Raw genomic sequence first — 10595 nt, 5'->3', positions numbered from 1 at the left:
GATGATAAATGACTGATATTTATAACTGGTTTGTCCAGGTCCCTGTATTTACTGTATTTCACTGTTTTCTGGTAGGATTTTTTTTATAACAAGTAAGTAAGTGTAAGTGCAGATTGACAGGATACTTTTACAAAATTGGAGATAATTCATGTACAGGCCATGGTCTGTGCTTAAAGAGGTATATAAGCACAAATCCATTTTTTTTTCTCGACCGACACAGCTGCGCAGAGTTGATGTGAAGTTCGCAGGCGTTAACGTTGTAATTTATTAAATGACAGTCTTATTTCTTTAGACCAGACTGGCCAAAATACATTAACGCTTTAAAATACTAAAAGAGAATATAAAACATAATATAAAGAGATCGTCCCTGGGTGGGCTCGAACCACCAACCTTTCGGTTAACAGCCGAACGCGCTAACCGATTGCGCCACAGAGACGACTATACGTGAACCTGGAATAAAGACAGCTATGACCCTGAACCTATGTTATATCATGATCCTTCATTATTTCACTGGTATACTGACACCCATATTGTGGCAGCTAAGACAAATGAAACTTTATTTTCACCGCTGGGTGGCTCATCAAAAGCCAAGTATAAAAATAGAATAATGTAATTAAAAAAGATAAAACACACGAGACATTACAACAACAGCAAGCAAGCGTCGAGGACACACTGAGGTCGAGGGTGATTTTCTTAACATGTGATCCAACTTGAGGTCAAATGGTGAACTGTCTAATAGGTAGCGTTAACGCCCATCCCCTGCCTCGGATAAGTGCGCTACGACAAGCTGATATGCTCCCTGTGCAGCGGTGAGTTAGCTACATTAGTACCACTTAACATAAAAAGTTCACTTAAATCTATAACTGATTTAAGTTCTAGGATCTATAACTGACTCACAAAATGCTGCAAATGTAAAACGATCGACATTTGTTGATAAACTTCTTCTGATCTAGGGCACCTTCATGCTATTAAGGTTAACACTGGCATTGCCGGATGGAAGGGTGTTCGGAGATATATCTAGTTTTAACTAGTTAAACTAGACAAACAAAAACTTAATGTTAACTCAATTACTATTGGGTGTTACATTACATCTATTACAGGTATACCATTAACGTTTGAAGATAGGCAGTCAGTCCATTAGTGTTGTCCTGGCTCGGGCCACCAGGGGGCGGTGTGGTACAGAGTAAGATATTGGGCATGAATTCATTCTGCGATCTTGAAAAGTTGAGACGTTTATATCTATTGTGAAATCCCCATTAGGTAAATTACTGATATTACTCTGCATGAAAGTACAAGCACAAACAAAACCTGCTTTGCTTCATGCTATCACCCAAAAGGTAACGCCTTTATAAGGACAACTGCAAATTGATTAAGAAAAATATTTGGATTAAGCACATTTGGATCGATTGAACAATCACAAAAGGCAAACTGATTACTTTATTTTTGATATTTACATATCTACTGCATGTTGTGGAACAATTTAATTATTTTTCAATAATAATAATAATAAAACACATAATAAACATAATCAACCTAGTTTGTATCTTTTACGTTGCCGCTGTGCCTTATCTTTGTTACAGTTTGTCTTTCCTGTTTTCAAACATGCTATGTAAACTTCCTGAATTACAGTGTAACCATCTGCAGTGTAGGCTTCAATGAAGAGAAACATTAGGCAGGCACTGAACACTCTCTTGATTCCTTGAGCGTACTTCACACACATAGAGTACCATCCCTCTCCACAGAAAAATGACCCAAGAAGGATCAGTGTCTCCACCACCACTATCCCCATTAGACAATGAATTCCACACAATGACTGAGAAGGGGGTGCCACTGCCCCAGCAGCACTGGCTTCCTCAGCCAGGGACTGTGGGTTCAAGTCCCTTCTGGGATGAGAAATACACTTGAAGCATGCTGGGCCAACATCTCAGAAGTCAGTAAATGAAAACCATGGTCTGCTGTGTCAGCATTTTAGAAAAACTAATGATGCAAGTCATACTGCCTTACTGGTCCACTCTCAGTTCCACTCTCAATTAACAGTGAAGCACGGCAGCAGGAAAAAGGTTAATGGATCACATCCATCCAGTATCACTCAGGGTGTACGCTATGGCTGCTTTAATATTGAGATAGCAAAACAGTTTTTTATAAAATAAAAAAATTGCCAAGACCTCACTGAGCTTTGCGCATTCTGTCCGCTACAGATGCTCTGTGGTTGGTCAAGTTATTTAGGACGCAGCTATTGGTCAGCATAGACAGTTTGGAGTTCATGGTGTCTTTACTTTTCTCCCAACAATAATCTCCTCCTCGATCCACATTTTCCTCTCCTCCTTTATCGTCCTCTTCCTCTTCAGCCTCACTCTCATCATCACTGCGTTCATCTTTTTCCAGCTGGAGACAGAGGGAGACAAGAGGGTTTAAGTAGGGGGACAATCTAATCTTGGTTATTAGCAATAATTTAGGAACGAACTCCATGTGAAAGCTGCCATGTCAGTATTACTGTAATGTAAGTCAGAGATGCCCTGTGGCTAATTTTAGCTTTACCTTGCCTTTCAGGAACTTATAGACCATGCGTAAGATTAAGCCTGCCCAGAAGATGTGAAGAGCCTGCAGCACCATGAGCAAGATGTTGAAAAAGTAGTAGCCGACAAAAGGTTCAAACGTCTCCATGGACAGCACCAGGGTGGTATGCAGGATTCTGTTCATGATCGTCAATAATTAGAATAATGTTCGTAAAAGTGTTTCTGACAAAAGTCACACATACTATATTAATAGTTCAAGACTGTATCTGCAAAAATAGAAAATAATACATCTTCAGAGTAAACCTTACTTGCTGGGGAAAATCACCAGTCGAGTCACAAGGAAGACCACAGCAAAAATAATGAACAGCGCGTCACGTGTTTTCGTCCAGCCGGTGCCGTAGTTGAACATCTTTGCCGACTGAACGAATACCAAAGAAGTGAACCGAACAAATACAAAGCAAAAATGAAATGACACGTGAAGCGAACTCACCACAGTGAACAAAACATTCATTAAGTATTTTGCATAAGCAGTTAATGAGCCAGGATGGGGAATCACAGTGATAAACAGGAAAACTTCTCTTTGACATGAAGTTAAACATGAGCATGTGTACTTAATGCCAGCGTTTCCTTAAACAAGAATTGGGAATCGCAAGAATCCAGCACGAATTAAGTTGTTTAACTCATTTCTTATGTACAATCTGTTGTTTTGTACAGACCAAACGGTTGCTTTTACTTTTGTTTATCAGGACTCAGTCACAGGATCCACTTACTGAAATAAGTTTAGCACTCTGCCAGCTGCTACAAAGATGTCTAACTAGGAACTTACTTTCTAAGAACAGCCCTAAGCACAGCGTAAACATCTGACTGTAGTTTTCAAGATTTATACTGCCAGCTTTTCTCACTTTTCTCACTACACAGAGGCGGAAAAGTGGCCAACATGGAGGTGAAAGCTCTGAGGAGTTTAATTATATTTGTGTCGTCCCATGTGCTTGTTTGGTTCTGGCCCCTAGAGACACGGGACTCTTAATGCCCCCCACACAGGTTACATGAAAGCAGCATTGAATGCAAATTAAGAAAATAAGTCTAATTTATCCTGTTTTGCAAAGTGGGAGAATATGTGGGATTACGTGTTACCTCGAGCAGGATGTCAGAGGAGTCGTGAAGCAGCATGACCAAGGTGCCGATGCGAATGTAATTGGCACAGTAGGAGAAACTGAGCAGAAAGATGGTGGCGAAATGGTGGATCACCTGCTCTTTAAAATCCTGGCACAGAAAACACAGAACATCTACTCTGTAAAATATAAAATGACCTTGGTGTGTCAAAAGAATAATTTAAATTCCTGCTCTTATAGTTAGTTGTTAACCATGTGTTGAGTGAAGTTTCTCATTAAAGCAGAAGTGCAAGTCATGTATGAAATAAGACCAGGCTTAAGCAATCGTGAGGCTAATACTTTCACCCATGTCCTTCTCTGAAAGGCAAATGTGTTGTGAGGCACTAAACTTTAGAAACTCATGAGTGAATCCGTTGTGTAACATTCATCAGTGAATGGATGTCGATGCCCTCACCTTTCTCTTGATGTCCACAGAGATCCGGAGGAGCAAAGAGACGTAAAAACCCAACTCTAGCATGTAGTACCAATAATGAGCTCTCTCCATGGACTGTGGATTAAATATCATACAAAAGTCAATTTAAAAAGGGAATCATAAAAAAAAAAACAAAACACCAGGACATTTACTGATTGCACAAAAATGGAGCCAGATGATGGAATAGCTGGAGAATTGTACCAGATTTACTGAATGATGAATGTAGTTTAGGAATTACAGTTTGTAGCTGTAGCTCATCCTCTCAGTTATGATCAACTGTGTTCTTAAAGCTCTTTGTATTTTAAGGAAGCGTGTGTACAAGAATAACAGCAAGTGGACAAACTGATTAGTTCATCAACAGGATAGTAATCAATAACTCTTCGATCATCATTTATTCACAAAATTCTAAATAAATTCACCGGTTCCTGCCTTCTCAGTCTTCAATGGTAAACTGCACTTTCTGTTTTAGATGTTAGGTTAGTCAGACAATACAAGACATTTGATAAGGTCTGCCTGGGCTTCTGCGCTGCATAGTGCAATGAGCCCCATCAGATTCACTGATTACACCTCATGCACAGACTACCATCCCTGCCCATTGAGAATAAACACAAAAAGCCTGCTTCCTAATGTATAAGGCACTGGACTCATAAATCACACATCAAGTCCCCATTAACACATGAAGCAGAGTGGCGCAGCGGAAGCGTGCTGGGCCCATAACCCAGAGGTCGATGGATCGAAACCATCCTCTGCTATGTGGGTGTCTTTGTAGAGACATTAAATATCTTTACAATTTCCAAACTGGGCCTTAGAGGTACAGGTTGTACATTCCTTGTTTGCCACAAGCCAAAAACAGGATTGTACTGTATTGTTAAGATGCATGAAGATCCCAAGCTCCCTTAACTGACTGACTTCCTGCTCAAAGCATCACTCAGTGCGCTGTGCTCTGGTTATGAGAAATAGCTATGAAAGCTACACATTTAAAGAGGACTTTTACCTCAGAAAAAGACAACAACAAACAAAACAGTCCAAATATTATTACATTGTTTTCAAATAAATTATCACAAGAAATATCTGGTGGCCCCAATTGAACCTTTGGACAGACGTAACTGAAACAGAAACATGCTGAAGTAAGGTTGACAGTTAGAGGCTAAATGGCAGTAATTGCATCTTAATTAAAATGTTCCAGACTAGTATATGTTCTCTGTGGTATGAATGAGGAAATATATTTTGTTTGTTTTGCATTTCCTCTTTTAAACTAATCTAATCTGTTTTCCTTCAAACTGATCACAATTAACTTCCCCATTATTGAAGATGTATGTTTGAAGGAAAACAGATTAGATTAATTTAAAAGAGGAAATGCAAAATAAAAAAAAAAAAAACAAAAAAAAGGAGTGATGCAATAGGGCACACTAGTTCACCAAAAAGAGTAAGATGATGCACTACAAGTGATGTTCTCACCTGAACTGGATATTGTCTCCAACACTCGCTGCGTTCCCAGAGCCAAGGCCTCTGTAGAGAAATGACAAACAAACAACACAATTAACTTCATTAATTATTGGATTATATGAATGAGCTCTGATTCACTCACAAAAATATACTTTCAACAGCAACACTACCGCTTTGTCACTCTGTCACAAAGCTTTCTGGTAACTCACGTCAATCAAACAGGCCAGTCCGGACATGAAGGCTGTGAGGTAGAAGAAGAACCTCCAACTGCAACATTAAACACTTGAGTTCAGAAACTTTGTCTTTGGTCAAGTTCTCTTTGCAGTGACTTGTGAAGGAAATCATCTGTAAGCTGAGGAACAGAGAAGGCACTTACACAGCCTCACCAAACTTCTTGGTTTGACAGGGCCTGTCTTGGTTCCTGCGCAGCCTGAACCAGGTCTCAATCTGCCTCTGGGTTTTGCCACACAGTGACATCAGACTAACTATTTCACTCTGAAACAATAATGGAAGGGAGGAGTGGATGAAAGGGGGTATAATTAGTATAATGTAATTAGAAATGGCAGGCCTAAAGGAGGAAATGACAGAGAGAGATAAAACGCTGAAGATGTTACTTGTTCCATCAGTCACATCTTTACTTCTCTATCCACTGAATAGTTAATGCCTTAGCAAAATGATAAGTAAATAATAAGTGAAAGTAAGTAATCTTAAGCAGGTAAGTGAGCAGGTTTTAAACAAACAGCCCTGCTGGGATTAATTAGATTCTATACTCTATATTATAGTCTTTCTTAGTATTTCACATGTAGAAACGGAAAAGGCAAGAGTGACTAAACTTCAGGAGACTTTTTAATTCATCAGAAAGCTGAGAGAGAATGTGTGTACAAGTTCGACGTCTGTAATTAAGATGGTGTTTCTCAGCCACCTCAGGCTGGCTTTTCCAGAAACAAGAATGTGTTCCCATCAGAGCTCTCACTCCTGTTTCTCTGCGCTGTTCACACAGAACATGACCCACCCCCTCCCCCGCAACTACCAAGAGGAAGTAAATTAAATAAACAGGTTGGGGTTTTTTTGTTAAGAAAAGATCCCTCATCCTGATCCATAACTTCCTTTGGATTAAATAAAAATGTGCTACAACTCAAGCTGAACTGCATGCTTGCTGAGGCCTTTTCAGACCAACCTGTGTTGGATGTCTGCTCCTCTGAGTGTAAAACAACTCCAGTGTAGGGGAGGGATCAGCGCGCACTTGTAATTTATTCTTCACCCCCAAACATCTGCCTATGGGTGGGGCAAAATACCTGGGGGCAAAGGAAGACAAAAGACATCATGTGATAACATAGCACCCGCTGTGTGACAGTCAAGGTGCCAAACTGCATTGTCATTAAGTCTTACTTAAGGTACATAATGAGCCATTTAACAGTAAGCAAGAATCACACAGTTTGAAACCAGGGTGAAGTGAAAGCAATACTCTGCACAGAACATACGTGTCACAACAGGTAACAAGACCGTATGCGTTTGTGTGTGCGGACACTAAGCTTGACATACACAGTAATTTTATTTAAGATAAGATAAAGTCAGTATTTGCGTTACAGTAAAATAAAAAGTTAAAAAGTTTAGAGAGCTGGGTGGAAATTGGATAAAATATGCAGAAATGTATATGCAGATATCTGGGAAACTATCTACTTTATTCTGTATATTAATGTGACTTTTATGAAAACCAATAGTGCAGTTTGCTGATTCCTGAGCAAAGCGACACACAGAGTTGATAAGGGTGGATGCCAAGAAAATGTAATCAAGCAGAATGCTAAAAATGCTATAAATATGATGTCATCCCTTTATGTAAACATGCACCTATTATCAAAACAAATATGAGATAATATGCAAGGCAACACAATGAAGTAGCACAGTATGGTGGAATAATAAGACAGAAGGACTTCTTTTTAACTGGGTTTAATGAGCCATGTGATTTCACCTCCTGTGAATGTTACAACAGTGAACCCACTCGACATGTGAAACAATCAACAGCCCTGAAGACAATCTGTGTGTGTCTTTCTCTGTGTGTGTGTGTAGAAGGTGCCTTTGGGGCTTGTTTGCACTCATAACAAGTCCATTGCAATAAAACCTTTGTTTCATTAGATTTTGGAAATAAAATGAAAATCATCAGATGACAAAGGGCATTTAATGCAAACAGAATCTGGTCCACAGCTACAATTTAAATAACCTTAACTGAAGTTCTCCATTTTGCTTACAGCTTGAGTTGATTGTGTTTCTTAAATGATGAATATTTCAGGTTGGGCAAACTAAGTGTTTAATTACCCAAGCTACACATACAATAAAGGCCCAACCTGTAAATATTTAAAACACATCACCCGGATCTTTACAGAACAAAGAGAGCGGACGCGTTTTACCTCTCAAACACATAACGCAGGGCGATGAAGCCCAGCGCGAGGGGCAGCGCTATGAGAAGATCCCAGGGTAGAGGTCGCTCAGAGTCTGCTAACTGTTCCATGTCTCTCCAGGTCACACCTTGAGGAAGCCAGTAGTCCTCCCTCCACAAGTCAGGCAGCAGATCCATTCTGTTGTGTGCAGACAGGCAGGGATGAAGAAGGGAAGGTAAACATGGTGAAGATCCCACATAGATAATCATCACGGCCAACCAAATGTGCTTTCATCCAGGAAGTCTTTGGATTGTGCCAAAGGAGGAGAACACAAGTAAGCAGTGAGCTGAATGAGTCTCCAGGGAGCTCACCTGTTTATCTTTGTGTGTGTGTGTGTTTTTGTGTGTGTGTGCTTTAGGTCGTACTAGATAGGCAGGGTGGTATGTGAGCGAGATTAATAAAAAGATGAATGGTGGCCTATCATAAACATTAGAGTTTATGGATAATATGGTGCAATACTTGTATCTGTCTCCATCTCAGTTAGAAATATACTAAGACTATCATTAACAAGTAACAGCAAAGGTATAAACAATGCATTAAGGAATACTACTCAGTCCGTCAACCAATGCCATTAAACAACCATACGTCTAAATGTAGTTCGCAAAGCTGTTGAACAAGAAAGGTCTTGACTGTGTAAGAAATGTAAGAATAAATAAAAGCATAGCATCTACTTGAGAGTTCCGCAAACCTATTGTGCAAGTCTATACATGAATACAGAAATCTATTTTATAAACCTATATGCTGAAAACCAGCCTGAATCAGCAACAGAAGTACAATCTATACATTTCCTATACCTTTTGGTGTGTGAACACACACCAAGTTGTTGTTAAACTGTTGAAAGAAACTGGCTACAGAACAGAGACTCACCTGATGGCAGAAGAATCCCAGCTCAATCCCAAACTCAGCAAAATGAAATCCACGTTGACTTAACCTTTACCGTATTTGGCTGACGATGCTCCTCGGTCATCCCAACGACTTCACCGGTGAAGAAGTGAGATTCAGTCATTGATTCATCCGTCAAGTCAGGCACGATAACGAAAAACTGGGGAACTCATTTCAAAATAAAAGCCATTTGCAGGACCGGTGCTCTTGTTTTCAACAATCTGTCACCATAAAACAAAGGCAGAACACTACTCAAACGCAAATGCAAATGTGCTAAGTATGAGGCACAGTCAAAATATTAAATAGCTACGACAGTATATTAGCTACAACAGAATTGTTTAAATTAATGTTCACCTGACGTTGCTGTACATCTCTGTACAGTCAAGTGAGTACTCATGAAGGTTAATAAGGCCCACTTTTATTCTGAAAGCTTCCGGTGTCCTCTGTCTTTTTCTAACTGGATGGCGCAACTTGATGATTGAGCGGCTCATGAAACACCTGGGGCGTATCCTGCTCGTAAGCCATTAACTCGGCGAGGTAACAAAGAGGCATAAAGGGAGCACCAGTTAGTAGGCTGTAACACAGTTTACAGTGGCTAATAACAAAAACCGAACTTTTTCTGAACACGAATAAGTTTTAGCATATGCCATCAGGTCTCTGAGCTTGTGAGAGCTTGTTCTCATTTCTGTTCCTGCTAACAGTATCTTAACATTATCTTTAACTCGCGCACTCTGTTGGGGACAATAACACTTTGTGGCTAATGCTAGCGAGGGTTAGCAAACTTTAAATATTCCTGTTCAGCCGACACTTCTCTGCTTGTGCTGTTGTTGTGCTCCTTTTAAACATAGGGAATTAACCCATATTTGCTACATGTGGCCACACAGGCAGCTTTTCGGCTAAGTTTGCATGGTGTCTAAAAACTTTGTTGGCATGATATGCAGTACTACATTCCGGTAAATTCTTGACTAAACACACCCCCTGTTCATGTCTCAGCATCTCTCAGTGTCTCCTGTATTTAATTAATATTCCTTATATACTTGCAGAAGTTGTATTCCGTTGTAAAAATAAAAGTAGTATATTACATTTCCTAATCCTCCACTGTAGGTTGTATTCATGACCTCTTCTGGGTTACCACTCCCGAGGAAAGCAGGTGATGACATCTACAGCAACAATCCCGGACACTTCCAGGACGTCTTAATATGAAGGCAAACACTCCTCTTCACGGCTGTGCACTGCCCAGCTCTTGAGTTAACAAGCTTTACTTTGAACAAGAGTGTGTGTGTCCAGTCACTCAGGTCTCTCGATTTGACTGCTATACTTCACGCTCTAATAGCACACACAGTCCAGTGATCCTCACTCCATCCTCTTCAGTGAACCCTCTCAGCTGATAGTATTGTCATGGAGGGAGATAAGCAGGCCGTCTGCTGATAACATCACTGCTGTTATGCAGATGAAGTCTTCTTTGTTGTCATGCACACCAGTCAGCATCGCACCTGTGTTATGTCTCAAACACAGGTGTATTATTCAGTTGAACGTGTTTGATAAATGACATTTTGTGTACTGAGAGAGAGAGAGAGCGTTTGTACAGTTTACAGTAGACAAACAAGATTTGCATGTGTGCATGGGCTGTGCTTAACTTCTGTTTGTTTGTGCATGTGTGTGTTGAATTTGTGTGTGCGATGTTGTATGTACAAGTGTCTTTCAGAGGCTTTGTGTGGCATGGAGTCACATT

At 40.1% G+C, this 10595-nt stretch overlaps 1 protein-coding gene, 1 long non-coding RNA gene and 2 other non-coding genes across 6 annotated transcripts; 2 read left to right on the top strand and 2 right to left on the bottom strand.

Moving 5' to 3' along the window:
* Window positions 1-362: 362 nt before the first annotated feature.
* trnan-guu lies at window positions 363-436 on the bottom strand. The gene has a single exon. It is a non-coding gene; the product is annotated as a tRNA-Asn (tRNA).
* Window positions 437-1419: 983 nt separating this feature from the next.
* LOC124069882 (ceramide synthase 2-like) lies at window positions 1420-10076 on the bottom strand. 3 transcript variants are annotated; one of them, XM_046409381.1, is made up of 11 exons: window positions 9946-10076; window positions 7952-8119; window positions 6724-6841; window positions 5923-6041; window positions 5756-5813; window positions 5559-5609; window positions 4083-4175; window positions 3651-3779; window positions 2825-2934; window positions 2539-2692; window positions 1420-2385 (listed from the first exon to the last, which is right to left on the bottom strand). In XM_046409381.1, exons 2-11 carry the CDS (start codon window positions 8116-8118, stop codon window positions 2167-2169), a joined length of 1218 nt encoding a protein of 405 aa, XP_046265337.1. In that variant the 5' UTR covers window position 8119; window positions 9946-10076; the 3' UTR covers window positions 1420-2166. The 3 variants fall into 3 exon arrangements, with proteins under 3 accessions (XP_046265337.1, XP_046265336.1, XP_046265335.1); XM_046409380.1 differs by lacking the exon at window positions 9946-10076 and adding an exon at window positions 8849-9400; XM_046409379.1 differs by lacking the exon at window positions 9946-10076 and having other exon boundaries at window positions 7952-8827.
* Window positions 4781-4852, top strand: trnam-cau. Its single transcript has one exon. It is a non-coding gene; the product is annotated as a tRNA-Met (tRNA).
* Window positions 9319-10107, top strand: LOC124069883. Its single transcript, XR_006845117.1, has 3 exons — window positions 9319-9400; window positions 9712-9816; window positions 9968-10107. It is a non-coding gene; the product is annotated as an uncharacterized LOC124069883 (long non-coding RNA).
* Window positions 10108-10595: the final 488 nt, after the last annotated feature.

Source organism: Scatophagus argus, chromosome 13 (genome assembly GCF_020382885.2).
Source record: "Scatophagus argus isolate fScaArg1 chromosome 13, fScaArg1.pri, whole genome shotgun sequence".
NCBI classification, from domain to species: Eukaryota; Metazoa; Chordata; class Actinopteri; family Scatophagidae; genus Scatophagus; species Scatophagus argus.
This window is presented reverse-complemented; position numbering and strand designations above follow the sequence as displayed.

Bases quoted from the DNA above. Each gene is read 5' to 3' on its own strand.
- LOC124069882 (XM_046409379.1), bottom strand. From the start codon at position 8,190: ATGATTATCTATGTGGGATCTTCACCATGTTTACCTTCCCTTCTTCAT. The intron at 5,610-5,755 runs GTGAGTTACCAG...ATTTCTCTACAG, and splicing joins GACTGGCCTGTTTGATTGAC to AGGCCTTGGCTCTGGGAACG. The intron at 2,386-2,538 runs GTAAAGCTAAAA...CTCTGTCTCCAG, and splicing joins ATAAGTTCCTGAAAGGCAAG to CTGGAAAAAGATGAACGCAG.